This window comes from Geotrypetes seraphini, chromosome 10 (assembly GCF_902459505.1).
Source record: "Geotrypetes seraphini chromosome 10, aGeoSer1.1, whole genome shotgun sequence".
Lineage (NCBI taxonomy): Eukaryota > Metazoa > Chordata > Amphibia > Gymnophiona > Dermophiidae > Geotrypetes > Geotrypetes seraphini.
This window is the reverse complement of record NC_047093.1, coordinates 90,608,194-90,624,484: the sequence shown is the minus strand read 5'-3', so window position 1 is coordinate 90,624,484 and position 16,291 is coordinate 90,608,194. Positions and strand designations below refer to the sequence as shown.

Here is a 16,291-nt window from a genome sequence, read left to right as displayed (position 1 = left end):
TTTTTTAAAAAAAAGAAATTTTATCACTGAAAGGTGCTCCAAATCTAGCAGTTTCTTACTTAATATGCACAAGGACTCTCCTATCTCTTGGAATGTTAAACTTGCACTGAGTCACAACTGTGCATGAGTAACCTTGAGACATGTCACAACACACATAGACTTGTTTCAACATGTTTGCTATTTTCTTTCATACACAGGTAGATAACTTGAACACCCCTCATATATATATGCAGACATAGGCAATAAATGATTAAAGCAGTAAACTTATTCAAATAGCAGTACATATTATGAATTAATGTGCTGATTAATAATGTCAACACAATACACATTAATTTTAAAGGAAAGAATAGAGTGTAAGTAGAGAAGAAAAAGGTTATTATATTATGGAAAAATTGAACATGAAGTCAGAAGAGGCACATGGATTGGCATTTCTTTAAAAGTAATGAATTATCTGGGAAATGGTTAGTAACCAACATAAAGATGCAATGAATATTGTGAAAGACAAAATTTGTTCAAAAATCGACATGCACGAGTTAATTTGTGTGGTGCAGGGAGAAGCACTTGTTTTGTGCTCCCCGAGGAGGATTGACTAGCAGTTATACCCTGAGGCAGCATGGAATTGTGACACGCTGACCATCGTTGGTTTGCCATTCCTTCACATGAGATAAGTAGTTATGTATTATTATCTAGAATTTCTGTTTTCTTTCACTGCATTGCACAGTCATTTTTAATGTGTTGAAAAGGAGGTTTTTTTCAATGCCTGTGAGGTTTTGTTCAGGCGGCCTTGAGCCATTGCTGTGGCTGGCGTGCGCTGCATTTTCTGAGGCTTTTTCCTCCTTTTCACATTTGAATTATCTCATGTCAGTTTTTGAACAAGTTTTGGAGTTCCTTGTGGGGTTTTCTTTCACAATATTCATTGCATCATTTTGTGGTAGTGTGTTTTCACTATACTTGTGTTTTCCCAATACCTGTGAATGCTGTTTTGAAGTCCTCTAGACAAAAAATACCTTCATTACACACTAGAGGGCTCTCCAAGCACGTTCCAAGAGACAACAACTTCCCCATCCTATCTCTAATTGTTTTGCTTACTCTAATGGCTTTTCCAGCTTTAGGGTATTTTCTCTGCATCTGGGGCTATTGCAGAGTCAAGACTCTTTTTCTGTTGGACAATAGCACAGACCAACTCCCCCTCCTAAAAGCTAGCACATGAAAGTGGGAGCCTGACTCTTAACATAGACTGAGTGAACTCCTTGTTTTACCCCTTTTGCAGGCTTGGAGATGCAGTTCTGATTTCCCTCAGCAAATCAGCAGTGTAGTCTCACTTATGCAGTCCCAGAACTGTCTGAGCCTTTGCTCTTATGAAATGGAATTGGTCTGATCCGGTAGTTGGCAGGCAGAGGAACTCACTTTGTTTGCCATTTACACACTCTGAGGAAGTCCTCCATGTGAGTCAGGCAGTAGCACTAATTGAGGCATACACATTTCTGTCAACAGGGCTTTCTTTAGGCAGGTGCAACAGGCATCACCATGGCAAACCCTTCATCTAGACGGACCACACATTGTTTCCACCACAGAAGCTTGTTGCAGGATTATGAAGCAGGAACAGGCCTACAAATCTCATCTCCTAAAGTGGGAGAAGTGCTGGGACCATCTGTGGGTTCAGCTGTTAGGAAAACACTGTGGTATCAGATAGAGACTCATATTTATTACATCGGATCTCACTGGCGTACTTCATTATTGACCTACTGCATGCATCCTATTCTTGAGCTTCCTCTAAAAGGCTATTTTTCTGTATTTATTCATACTTACTCGCTGTTTTACGAAGCCATGTGTAGGCTTTTTAATCATTGGCCATGGCAGTATTAGCTCCAACGCTCATAGGAATTCTATGAGCTAATACTGCCATGGCCGGTGATAAAAAAACAAAACATAACGCGGCTTCATAAAAGGAGCCTTTAGTGAATTTATAGACTCTCCACTAAGTATATGCTCTGGGAGGGTTATGATATAAAGTTAGATCAGTGAGTAGAAAAGCCTAGTGCAAATCTCACTGCCACTGGTTGTCATCCTGGCAAGTCAACTACGCTGACTTTTACTAAACCACAGTAGAGCTTCTTACTGTGGGCCAGCATGGCAAATGCCTCAGTGCTCATAGGAATTGAATGAGCATAGAGCATTTATCTCATTGGCCCACGGTACAAAGCTTTACCGTGGTTTAGTAAAATGAGACCTTAACTATCAATTGCCCCAGGTACAAACTGAGGGACTGATGTTGTTATCTTGTCTTAGAGCCATGTACTAAAACTCAGTGCATGGTTTCCTAAAGTAAGCATAATGCAAAAAGCTCCCCAATAACATAAGGAAATAGCATGCGAATAAACAGAGTGCAGAAAAATGTGTTTTAAAATGGGAAAGCACGCCAGATGCATAAACAAATGGATTTACCCTAGTGGTAACTATGTCTTGCACACAGTATGATGGAATGATGTTCTGTGTACAAAATACCAATATCTACTGTATACACAGAATAGCATTTCACCATATAAGTGGATGTATGTACATATAATCTGACTAGTTTCAAGTTTATTTAAAATTTCTTATACCGCCTAATCAAATCTTCTAGGCGGTGTACAAAAATGTTAAACATAAGAACATAAACATAAGCAATGCCTCCGCTGGGTCAGACCTGAGGTCCATCGTGCCAAGCAGTCCGCTCATGTGGCAGCCCAACAGGTCGACCTGTGCAGTAATCCTCTATCTATACCCCTCTATCCCCTTTTCCAGCAGGAAATTGTCCAATCCTTTCTTGAACCCCCAGTACTGTACTCTGCCTTATTACACCCTCTGGAAGTGCATTCCAGGTGTCCACCACAAGTTGGTAAAGAAGAACTTCCTAGCATTCGTTTTGAATCTGTCCCCTTTCAACTTTTCCGAATGCCCTCGTGTTCTTTTATTTTTCAAAAGCTTGAAGAATCTGTCCCTCTCTACTCTCTCTATGCCCTTCATGATCTTGTAAGTCTCTATCATATCCCCTCTAAGTCTCCTCTTCTCCAGGGAAAAGAGTCCCAGTTTTTCCAATCTCTCAGCGTATGAAAGGTTTTCCATACCTTTTATCAGACGTGTCGCTCTCCTCTGAACACTCTTGAATATCGCCATTTCCTTCTTAAGGTACGGCGACCAATATTGGATGCAGTACTCCAGATGCGGACACACCATTGCCCGATACAACGGCAGGATAACTTCTTTCATTCTGGTTGTAATACCCTTCTTGATTATGCCTAGCATTCTATTTGCCTTCTTAGCGGCCGCTGCGCACTGTGCCGTCGGCTTCATTGTCAAGCCCTTTCTTGGGTACTCTCATTCAATAACATCCCTCCCATCATATAGTTGTACCTCGGGTTTCTGTTTCCCACATGTAATACTTTACATTTCTCAACGTTGAACTTCATCTGCCATCTCGTCGCCCATTCCCCTAGTTTGTTCAAGTCCCTTTGCAGTTCTTTGCAGTCCTCTTTAGTCCAAGCTCCACTAAATAGTTTGGTGTCATCTGCAAATTTTATTATCTCACATTTCATCCCTGTTTCTAGATCATTTATGAATATATTAAATAGCAGTGACCCAAACACCGAGCCCTGCGGGACCCTACTCGTGACCCTCCTCCAGTCTGAGTAGTGGCCCTTCCTTCCACCCCATGGTTCTTCAGTTTCCGGAGTAGGTGTTCATGGGGCACCTTGTCAAAGGCTTTTTGGAAATCTACATATATGATGTCTATGGGGTCTCCTCTGTCCATCCATTTGTTAATTCCTTCGAAGAAGTGCAATAAGTTTGTTAGGTACGATCTCCCTTTGCAGAAACCATGTTGGCTGGTTATCAGAAGTTTGTTTCTTTCAAAATGTTCATCGATGTTTTCTTTTATCAGTGCTTCCACCATTTTCCCCAGGACCGAGGTCAGACTCACCGGTCTGTAGTTTCCCGGGTCATCTCTTGATCCCTTTTTAAAGATGGGCGTAACGTTGGCTATCTTCCAATCCTCCGGGATCATGCCTGTTTTCAGGGATAGATTGCAAATTTGCTGCAATAGTTCCGCTATCTCCTCCTTTAATTCCTTCAGAACCCTTGGATGGATTCCGTCCGGACCCGGGGATTTGTCAGTTTTTAGTTTTTCTATCTGCCTGCGTACATCTTCAAGGCTCACTTCCATAGATGTCAATTTTTCTGCTCGATTTCCATTGAAGAATTGCTCAGGTTCCGGTATGTTGGATGTGTCTTCGTTTGTAAATACAGACGAAAAGAACATGTTAAGTCTTTCTGCCACTTCTCTCTCCTCCTCACCACTCCCTTTCTGTCTCCGTCATCCAGCGGTCCCACCTCCTCCCTAGCCGGTTGCTTCCCTTTAACATATCTAAAGAATGGTTTGAAATTTTGTGCTTCCCGTTTGAAATGAAAAAACACACAACAACACTAGGGCAAATACTAGCTTTTAAGGACTAATAAACTAACAAAAAAATTAACGAACAGAGACAAGTGGGAAAGGAGGGCTGGAACTACAATATGTAAAGAAAAAGAGAACATGTAAGGGAGAAGAACAATAGGAAGGGGAACAGGTATTAAGATTCCTTCTAAATGCTAGGTAGTCCTTAAAAGGACAATTAGGTGTCAAATGCGTCGAGAAAGAGAAATGTCTAGTTTTGACTTAAAGTCTGTAAGTGTAAGTTTTTCACGTAAATAGTTTGGAATACTATTCCAAAGAGAAGGGGCGCTAGCAGAAAATATTGAAGTCCTTAATGTATGTTTCAATGATGGGATAACAAGAAGGTTTTGAGCTGTAGATCGCAAAGACCTTGTAATGTTGTAAGGGATAAGTATGTTATTAATGAATTCAGGCTGATAATTTTCTCTGGTTTTAAAAGTTAATAAAATAATTTTATAAGTAATTCTGTGTTGTATAGGTAACCAGTGAGCTTTATATAAAAATGGGGTGACATGATCATATTTTTTTGCATTAAATAAAATTTTTACTGCAGTGTTTTGTACCAGTTGGAGTCTTCTTATTTCTTTTTTTGTTGTGCCTTTAAAGAGGGCGTTCCAATAATCAATGCATGAGATCACAAGCGAGAGAATCAATATATTCAGAGAAGCAGGTTCTAATAGTTTAGATAGAGATCTTATCATATCCATTTATCAAAAATCCAGCACTGTATTTGTTCAGCAGTCTTTTTTTTTTTTTAACCCATGTTTTTCAAGGAACCCAGAAAAAGATTACAGACCCTTATTTTTACAGAAAATGGAAGAAACACATGAAATCCTCACTAATGCCACTACAGAATGAGCTGATTCTTTACTGTTCCTCAGGTTTTGCATTAAAGCCCTAGCGTCACGCTCCACTTTCTTGTTTTCTGTGCAGGATAGCTAACAGCTTCATTACATTGGATTTAAATGTGCTGTGCACTGTTAACTGAGGCTTTGAGTGCAGTAAATACATGTACAAAACATGTTTCTGCATAGATCACACACAAAATTTTATCAGCAAGGGGTCTCAAAGTCCCTCCTTGAGGGCCGTAATCCAGTCGAGTTTTCAGGATTTCCCCAATGAATATGCATGAGATCTATGTGCATGCACTGCTTTCAATGCATATTCATTGGGGAAATCCTGAAAACCCGACTGGATTGTGGCCCTCAAGGAGGGACTTTGAGATCCGAAAGCATAGCGCACCTTAGATTGAAAGCCCTCTGGGAACAGGAAAACACTGACTATACCTGAATGAAAACGAGAGCTGAATTCAGATCCTCATCTCTAACATCTACAATGTACAAATATCAAAAATAAACAGACGGGTTGTGTACTGGCTGGTGCTGGGGGGGGGGGGGAGTAGGGCAGGAGATGTGTGAAAATCCAGCATCATTAGATTCAGAAGCTGCAATGCACAACATAAGAACATAAGAATTGCTACTGCAGAGTCAGACCAGTGGTCCATCATGACCAGCAGTCCGCTCACGTGGCGGCCCTCTGGTTGTTAAAGCAATCTTACTGGCACAGAAACCCTCCTCCTGATGTTCAAAAGCATCTATAGCAACCATCGAGAACTCTATGCAAATGCATTGCAAGGAGCTCATTACTATTCTAATGAGCTCTCCTTGCGATGCACATAAGGGAACGCCCCCCATTTTAGACTCATAATTTTCTAGTAGTTCTGGAGCTGCCTGTAGCTGTAGTGGAGCCACGATTTTAATGGACAAAACTGTTGTGTGTGTATGTTACACACACACATCTGTGCCCATTAAAACATTATAAAAAAAAGTTTGCAGCCCTGCTCTCCTGCAGCTCAGCTGATGGCGACAGGAGAATCCCCAATCAGCTGAGCTAGCAGGACTCCCTGCAGCCACCGATTGGGATGCTATCAGCTGAGCCAACATGGGAAGCCCCAAATAGCTGATGAGCGGCAGGGGAAGCTTCGAAGCTGCCAATTGGTGGCTTTGGGGAGTCCTGCCGGTTCAGCTGATCGGAGATTCACCTGCCACGATAAGATGAGCTGGCAGGGAGAAGCAGCAGCGGCAGAAGAAAACAGCCTAAAAGAGCTCTTTAAAATTTGGTGGTTTTTTGGGGGGCCTGACAGGAGGGATGGGAGGGAGGAGCTGTGCTAGTGATTACTTTTCTGAGAAAGCGTCAGGCACAGCTCCTCCCCTTTTTACCGGGGCTGCTCTGCATGAATAGCATGCAAATAATGTGCACACTATTCATGCAGAGCATCACCCGGAAAACAAATATTGATCCTACCAGAGCATTTTTTTTACCATGGTGATGGAGCTTTGTGCATCCTGCCCTGAGTCTGGTAACAGAGAAAGATAGAACCAGAACAATTTTATTAATTTCACTAGGAAAGGAGGAGAGAGACCAGCCTAAATAGAATAAGAGTTCCTGATCAACATTTTTGCTGTTATTCTATTTAGGCTGGTACCACTAAAGAAACTTTAATATAGATTGTTTTGTTCACTTTTTTGAGTATTTATTGAACAATGAATCAAATTGCAATACACTATTAAAAAAATCTTTCTAAGAAAAATGGAAAAGGGGCTGGCCTTGGGACCGAGAACATAACATCTTTTTAGACATGGTCAGCCAGGCCTAGGAGTACTGGAGAGGTTGACTGGTTAGACTCAGGAAAGGAGGGTGTTACATTGGTCAATGACATCACATATTGGCCAATGGCTGGGGCTAAGGGTTGCCCTGAGGGTTGTGCCTTTCCAACATAGGTCAGCATGAGATCTATGATCCGTTGCTTGGTGTGGGGAGGGAGAGAGAAATGGAACAAGAGTCATAAGCAAAAGAAAAATAACAAGCATGAGAAAAATGAGTGGAAAAGCCATGGCAGATCCAGCAGAAAGCAGCACTTACCTCGAGCCTGTGGCAAGGACCTCACTTCATTCACATCAGGCTCACTGTCTGGACGGTGCACTTCCACCATCACGTATTGTTGGCTGTTGGCTGACTGAGGGCTTATCCTGTCTGACGGTGGCAGAGGGGCTGGATGTGTTGGAGGGGGAGGGAGAGGTGGGGAGGTAGGTGAAGGAGGTCTCTGAAAGCCATTTTCAAAGATCACATCAGATGTGGACTTTAGCTTGGTTGGAGACTGTACTCTTGGAAAAGGACCAAGTGGCTGCTGGGTGACCAGCGAGAGCTGGGTGGGCATTTGTCTCTTGGAGCTTTGATTGGCATGAGAGATGGTAGCGTAGATGGGGCAGGAGGTTTCTTTACTGGGTGACACAGTTGAAGTTGATGCCAGGTCAGCCAGGTCCCTTTCAATGTGACTGATGGGTGGGGTTGAATTTTGTGGTGTCATAAAAAAGAGCCCAGACTGGGATGATTCAGAGGAAGGGCGCTGGGGCTGGTTCTTTGCAGATTTCTTGTGCAGGGGAAGGCTGGAATCTGACACTGGAGGCAAGGGCACAAAACGATAGGTGGAGGTGTCCTCAGGTAAAGACTTCACATCGTCCTTAAAAAATGAGGGCAAGAAGAAAAGCATGAAGCAACAGCTCTCGAGTCTGCCCAGTTATCTCCCTTCGGTCACACACCCAAGACTGGTGTTAGAGGGTGGCATTTGCCATGGGCCCCATACTACAAGGGATTCCCAAGCTTGCTTTATGCTGAAGGAGGCAAAGGCTGAAGGCCACTTTGATGCCCCTCCCCAGTTTCTGCTCTAGCCTCCTGAATGTCTAACACCAGCCCTCATGCCTTTATCACAGTGGTTTCCAAACATTTTCTGTTCATGGCTCACTTAATGTTTCAAATGTTTCCACGGCTCCCCAGGTCAAACAATAGTTCTGTAATCTAATACAGAGTTTCTCAACTTCTTCAAACCAAGTACCCCCTAAGTCTAACAAATATCAACCGAGTACCCCTGCCCAAGCTCCACCCCAGACTCGCCCAGGCTCCGCTCCAGACCCCATCTTCATAATTATAGTACTAATTGAAATGCAATTTCTTCCATCCATTTTTCATATACACACAAAATAATCTTATTAATACATGGTAATAATTGGTATAATCTTATTAATACATGGTAATAATTAATACATGGTAATAATTAAACACAAAGCACACTGTACACAGAGAAAATGTTAATTATCATTTATGTTTGTTTTTTTTTTTTTTAAAGAGGTCAAGGCAAATGCCTTTAAAATATACAATGTCATCTCAGTAACAACTATAGAAAAACAGAAAAATATAGTGCAAAATATAGACAGCAGATATAAATTCTCAAAACTGACACATTTTGATCACTAAATTGAAAATAAAATAATTTTCCTACCTTTGTTTGGTGATTTCATGAGTCTCTGGTTGCACTTCCTTCTGATTATGCATCCAATATTTCTTTCTTTCTGCCTCCTGTACTCTTCCTTTCCTCAGGACCTCATTCCCTTCCCCAACCAACATCTGTCTCTCCATGAGTCCAACTTTTCTTCCTCTCTCCTCCACCCCCATTGGCAACACGTCTCCCTATCTTTTACTGTCTTTCTCTCATTCCCTCCCTTGCTGCAAAGGGAGTGGAGAAAGAGAGAGAGATATCCAGGGTGCATCTCTCCCACATCCAACATTTCTCCCTCTCTCATCCCACAGATCATGTGCAGCATTTTTCACCATTGCCCACCTGCCCCATGCCCATTTCTCCTTCTATCACACCTCTTCAGCACAATGCCACATCTCTCCCTCCATCACTATGTACAAAATTCCTCACCCTTGCATCCCCTTCAATCTGTCCTTCTGTTCCCTCTCCACCACCATATCCAACATTTCTCCCTCTCACCTGTTTCTACCTCTTTGTATACTCCTGACAGAATTCTGTGCATCACTTTATCATTTCATTCTACTCCTGGAGCCAACATCTCCCTCCTTCTCCCCTTCCACCTCCTGCCCAATAGGTCGATTGCGATCAACTGGTAGATCGCCAAGGCAAAGTGAGTCGAGCGCGGACCGATCAGCCTTCCTCTCCCCGACGTCAATTCTACCGTCAGAGATGAAGTTTGGGCCAGCTAATCGCTGCCTGGCTGGGCCGGAACTTCCTCTCCGATGGCAGAATTGATGTCAGGGAGAGGAATGCTGGTCGGCCCGACGCAGGGAAAGCTTTGGGCGACGGCGGCTTTGGGGCCTGTTACCTGATGGCGGCGGCGGCGGCGGCTTGGGGACTTGTTCCCCGATGGCGGCGGTAGTGGCTTGGGGGAGGGCAGGGAGAAAGAAAGAAAGGGGGCAGGCAGGAAAGAAGGGAAACAGAAAAAAAGAAAGGGGGCATGAAAAGAGATAACAATAAAGGGAGTCAGGGAGAAAGAAAGGGCAGGGAGAGAGGAAGAAAAAATTGGGGGAGGGGATGAGGTCTGGAGGAGAGGAAGCATACAGGCTGAAAGAAGGGAAGAAAGATTGGATGCACAGTCAGAAGAAGAAAGTGCAACCAGAGACTCATGAAATCACCAGACAACAAAGGTAGGAAAAATGATTTTATTTTCAATTTAGTAATCAAAATGTTTCTGAATTTATACCTGCTGTCTATATTTTCCACTATGGCCCCCTTTTACTAAACCGCAATAGCGGTTTTTAGCGCAGGGAGCCTATGAGTATTGAGAGCAGTGCTAAAAACTGCTATTGCAGTTTAGTAAAAAGGGAGGGGGTTATATTTGTCTATTTTTGTATGGTTGTTACTGAGGTGACATTGCATAGAGTCATCTGCCTTGACCTCTTTGAAAAAAAACCCGGAATAGGAATGATAATTAACATTTTTTTAGTGTACAGTGTGCTTTGTGTTTTTAAAAAAATTTATTGTTGGTAGATCATTTTGATTTGGTTATTGTAAAAGTAGCTCGCAAGCCCAAAAAGTGTGGGCACCCCTGGTCTAAACGGTGTACAATATAAAAAGATTGTAGAGAACAATTAAAATAGGTAAATAAAAGCAATATTTTATCATATATTAAAAACACTAATAATAATAACTTTATTCTTGTATACTGCCATACCCAGGGAGTTCTAGGTGGTTCACAGCAATTTATCAAAGTTATAAACATATCAGAGATTAGAAATAGTGCACGAACAATAAAGAACAATTGACATAGAATGATGTCGTTGAGGTTAGCTGGAGAAGGGAAGTAAAGGTTGAGGGTAGTGGGAAGGGATATTACAGTAAGAAGGAGAGAGAGGGGATTTCAGTGCATTGTAGAGGGGGGGGGGGGAGTAGTGGGGGACAGAGTATCAGGGGTTGTGTCCGTGGAAAAGGTGAGTTTTGAGTAGCTTTATGAAGTCGAGGTAGGTGGGGGCCTCGAGCACCATTTGGGCTAGCCATGGGTTCAGTTTAGCCGCTTGAAAAGCGAAGGTTTTGTTGAAGAACCTTTTGAGGTGACATAGTTTTAGTGAGGGGAAGGCGAACAGATGAATTCTGCGGGAGTTCTTAGTGTTGCAATTCAGGTAGAAGTGTGGGTTGAGGTAGGTTGGGGATAAACCGAGTACTGTTTTGTAGCAGAAGCAGGCAGACTTGAATATGACTCTGGATTTGAACGGTAGCCAATGAAGTTTGAGATAGAAAGGGGTGATGTGTTCCCATTTATTTAGGCCAAATATAAGGCGGACAGCGGTGTTTTGAATTAGTTTTAGTCTCCTGATGGTTTTTTTTGTGGCGCCCAAGTAGATAATATTGCAGTAGTCCAGGATGCTGAGAATGGAGGATTGTACCAGCAGTTGGAAAGAGGAGTCGTGAAAGCGTTTTTTTATGGTGAGGAGTTTCCAGAGTACTGAGATGCTTTTCCTGACTGTAAGATCAGTGTGTTTCTCTAGGGATAGAGAAACACACAAATTCATATTAACTTACATGGAACAAAAGGGAAATTGGGGAGGGAGAAGTTGTTTAAAATACATCGAAGTAAAATTAATAAAAAAGGAAGGTAAAAGGGGAGTGGCAAAACATTAGGAAAGGGGATTGCTTCAGAAGACGCATTTGATGTTTGTAAAGGGGTCAGTAAATAACTGCTACTCTGAGAGACGGGGCGAATAGACAGATGGAGTGAACTTCAAAGGAAGGAGAGCAGTGAGATTGAGGCAGAAGAAGGGGTTGATATTTGCAAGATGGTGAGAGTAAGAGTCCAAGTTTCATTCAGGTACAGTAGGTAGTTTCATCATCCTGGATGGCTTGCAATTTAAGTTTTGTACCTGATTCAATGGATGGTTGAGTGACTTGTCCAAAATTTCAAGGAGCAACAGTGACATCCCTGGCTCTCGGCCTGCAGCTCTATTAGGTCCAGCTAATATAGATAACACATATTATTTATATTAGCTGTACCTAATCTTTGATAACAGCCCCTTACTAAAGGCTAACAGAGGTGAGCAACCTACCAAAAACACCAAGGTTTATGGTTGCTAGTAACCTCAGGATTTTTGGTTAGTGCTGCTGAAATATCACTGTTTACATGGTCAACAGGAAGATACTGGACTGGCAAGCTAAGTATTAAAATATCCCCATATATTTACAGAGTACTGCAAATATTATTCTGTTCAACATGTTGTTTTTCTGTACATTGTTTTGATTTTTTTAATATACATAATTCCCTGGAGTGCATATAGTGTGCATAAAACAACTGATAACAGAAGTACTATCCCATTTTTTTAAAAGAGTGGTGCTTATACAGGGGGAGCAGTATTCTTTATAAGCTGCACTAAACATCCAGTATCTGAATTTTATTCAGAGTACCTATAAACTATATACAAATAAGTAGGGAAACGGAGGGGGAGGGAATGCTGATTGGCTATTGCACAGGGAAGTGGAGGGGGGGGGGAGAAAAATGCTGCTGATAGAAAGAAAGACAGATAGTGGGAGGGAGAGCGACAGAAAGAAAAGAAGAAAGAGACAGGGGCAGGGAGAGAGACAGAAAGAAAGAAAGACAGCGGGAGAGAAAGAAAGACAGACAAACAGACATATATTCTAGCAGAGGGGAGGTAAAACAAAGGGAGAAGGGCTGCTGCTGGATAAGGGGAGCAGTGAAGGGGTGGTGGTGGACACAGGGGAGGTAAAAGGAAGGGAGAATGGACAGGGGGAGCAGGCAAGGGGTGGTGGTGGACAGCCAAGGAAAAAGAAAGACAGAAATGCAGAAAGCGGCTAAGGAGAGAGAGAGAGAGAGAGAGAAAGAAATAAAGACAGATACACACACACACACACACACACACACACATATATTCTAGCACCCGTTAATGTAACGGGCTATAAAACTAGTATATATATATATATATATATATATATACAATATATAGGCTTAAAATGTTTATTTGCAATGCCCTAGGCTCATAAAATTGCATAAAATCATGTTTCTCCTGTGAGCAGGGAGACACAGGGAAGAAAATAAAGACTGGGGGTACAGGTAGGGGAAGGAGATGAAAATGTGGAGACAGGGAAGGGATGGGGATGAATTTTTGTCCCCGTGCCACTCTACTCCACACCTCATAAATACCACCCCTTTCCCCTTATGTCACATATCCTACTCCTCACAAATCCTTCTCTTATATACCCCACACTTCTGTTCTTTCTTCCTTTATTACTCAAATCACACATCCTGCCTTCCTTCATGCCCTTTTATTCAGGCTCCTCCATGCTCAACTCATTAATGACCTTGCCCTTCGCTCAAGATTGCAGCACTCACAATTGCATGTTAAGGAAGTCATGTGTCTTACCAAAGAAACATCTGGTAGTGTGTTCACACTGGCCTGCAGGTACTCCCCATCCCTCTCCATGTCTGCTGTAGTCTGGAGACAAATAAAGAGGAGAAAAAAATATAAGAGATGTGAGAATGAGCCTAGTGCCCTGGTAGAGCACAATTTCACTGAAGGACAGAGGAGGCTGCTGGTGTGTTATGGATCAGGAGAAAAAAACCACAGTACAGAGTACTCACTGATTGGTTTGACTACAAATATACTTTACCACCTAGACCATCGTAATTCCATTATCCTCTTCTCTTTAGATCTGTCAGAAGCATTTGACACCATCGATCATGCCTTACTTCTTGATAGACTAAAATCTATAGGTGTCTGTGATCAAATACTAGAATGGTTCGCCTCCTTTTTTTCTAATCGATCATCCATAGTTAGTTTCAATAACATGACATCAAAGTCTTATACTCTTCTTAATTATGGCATTCCCCAAGGATCCATTCTATCTCCATTATTGTTTAACATTTTTCTATCACCCCTATTAAGTCTATGTCAATCGATAGGCTTTACTACTTACACATATGCTGATGACATTCAACTTTCACATCCCCTAAATCCAGAAAATACAGAGGAAATACTAGAGATCAACAAAAAAACTTGAGATAATCAAAGACTGGCTTAATTCCAACATGCTAGCTCTAAATATACAAAAAACAAAAGCTTTACTTTTCCCGTGGAAAAAGGGAATAAGCTTGAGTATTCCTTTCACTCTTAATAACATTCATCTGGATTTAGTAACATCTTTAAAAATATTGGGTGTCATTATTGACGATAAATTTTCCTATCACGAACACATAAGTAATACCGTTAAATTCTGCTTCTATAGATAATGCATGATTCGCTCGATCTCTAAGTTCCTCGAACCAAAGTCACTAAATATTTTAATCCACTCCCTATTATCGCTAAACTTGATTATTGCAACTCGTTATTAATAAACATCACACAAAAAGAAAAGAAGCGTCTTCAAATAATACAAAATACAGCCGTCAAACTTATTCATAATGGTAAAAAATATGATCACATTACTCCTTTTTTGATTAATTCACACTGGCTTCCAATTAACCATCGTATCACCTTTAAAATATTACTCTTAGTATTTAAAACTCTGTCCACCAATGAACCTCAATTTAATAATAGAATGCTTACTCCTTATAATACACCACGCTCTCTCCGATCTACAATCCAAAAGCTCATAGTAGTCCCTTCCTTGAAAGTCATCAGAACCAGATGCCACGATATGTTTTCGGTGATGGCCCCGCAACTCTGGAACACTTTGCCCCAATATATAAGAGAGGAAAATGATCTCAGCCGTTTTAAAAAGCTTTCTCTTTAAAGATGCTTTTAATCTTTAAATTATATTCAAATTGTAAAGTAGTTACCCTCTAGGATTCTACTACTCCCTCCCTAATATTTTTTTTTCCATTTATGGTTCTTTTATTCTACTTTAAAGCACTGATATGTAACTTTATCCCTCCATTCCTTGTGTATCAACTAGTTTGTAAGTTTGCCGGTCCAATCCATTATTTTTAAATTTTAAATAGTATGTCTAAATGTATGTTTATTTTTATTCTATTGTAACTCACTTAGTAAATGTGAAAAAGCGATATATCAAATCAAAATAAAACTTGAAACTTGTGAGCACAGCAGAACTTGGTAACCGAGCACTTGTGTGAGGGAGGTGCCAGTGGCACAGGCATGCAGAAGCAGTGGATGTGGAAGAATCTATAAACATGAGGAGGGAGGACACAGGAGATACTGGATGTGAACGTGTGTGAGTGGGGTCTGGTGTGGTTTGAGGGAAAGGTGGGGGAGGAATGCTGGTACATTCATAGGGGAAAAGTGTTTGCAATTCCTGCAGGATCTGCATAAGAACTGTCTTTTAAGAGAAGAGACACAAAGTTTCAAAGTTTATTATTTTCTTGATTAATCGCTTTATCTAATTCAAAGCGATGTACATAATAAAAAATAATTAAAAGAAAACATACAATACAAACTTTAAATACTTACAATGAATAATATAAACTACATTACATTGGGTAAGAGGGGTTTATGAAATACATTTTGTCGAATAAAAGAGATACAAAGGAGAAACACAAAAGGGGAAACATTAAAACAATTGGTACAAAAATATTGGAATTATTGATTTGAATATGATTAAATACTGACACAAAATACTGACAGTGCAATCTGTGGATGCTTAGAGAAAAAACACTCCCAGTTTCAACCAGTCTTGATTTTGGGTTGATTCCTCTGCCTGACTTATTTATTAGCTGCTTTGACTTATCCACCCCTTCACTGAGGCATCTGGGGGTTTACTTCCATTGCTTTTAGTGGCAGTAAAACCCGGATGTCTCAATCCGTCCTCTTTTTTTCTGGATGGGTCCTAGGCACACAAGTACACTGGGCCCTTGCCTCGGCCCCTCCCGGTCCTGCCCCCACTCATCTAGCTAAACTACTGAACACAAAGTAGAAAATGACATGGTGACAAATTTGTCCCCGTCCCTGCAAGTTTTGTCCCTGTCCCTGCCCCATTCCTGTAAGCTCTGTCTTAACCGAAAAGCTTCGAACACATGATTTTAAAGTGTTTGAGGGCTTGTGCGGATGATGAAGGAGGCTGCAGGAATGGGGCAGGGATAAGAAAATAAATCACCGGGATGGGGAAATTGAGTCCCCGTGGGAATGGGGAAAAATTTGCCCCCGTGTCATTCTCTAATGCAAAGCTAATATGTTCCAGTTAATAAATTCCAAAATAAAATACCTTTTTTCCACCTTTGTTATCTGGACATTTTTTTTTCTCATCATGTTGGTCCCAGTTTCTCTTCTGCCTTTCTGTGTCTTCTACTAATTCTCTTTCCAGTGTCTGCTAAATCCATTTGGCTTTCTCATCTCTCCTGTCTTATTTCATTCCCTCATTACACCTCTCTCTGATCATTCCCTTTTAGTTTTTGCCTCCTTTTATTATTTTCTGCCCCCCCCCCCATCCACTCAAATTTCATCCTCTTTCTCACCTTTCTTTTTATTTTTCAGCTTTCATCTCCTTCATATCCTATCTCACTCCTT

General features: G+C 41.4%; 1 protein-coding gene across 1 annotated transcript in view; it reads right to left on the bottom strand.

The window, feature by feature from the left end:
• Window positions 1-16,291, bottom strand: part of LOC117368540 (whirlin-like) — a 412,097-nt gene that overhangs the window by 11,611 nt on the left and 384,195 nt on the right. Inside the window, exons 11-12 of the mRNA XM_033962276.1 lie at window positions 13,196-13,267; window positions 7,394-7,991 (exon numbers count right to left, since the gene is read on the bottom strand). Coding sequence (XP_033818167.1) covers window positions 7,394-7,991; window positions 13,196-13,267 — 670 coding nt within the window. The remainder of the gene's footprint in view (window positions 1-7,393; window positions 7,992-13,195; window positions 13,268-16,291) is intronic.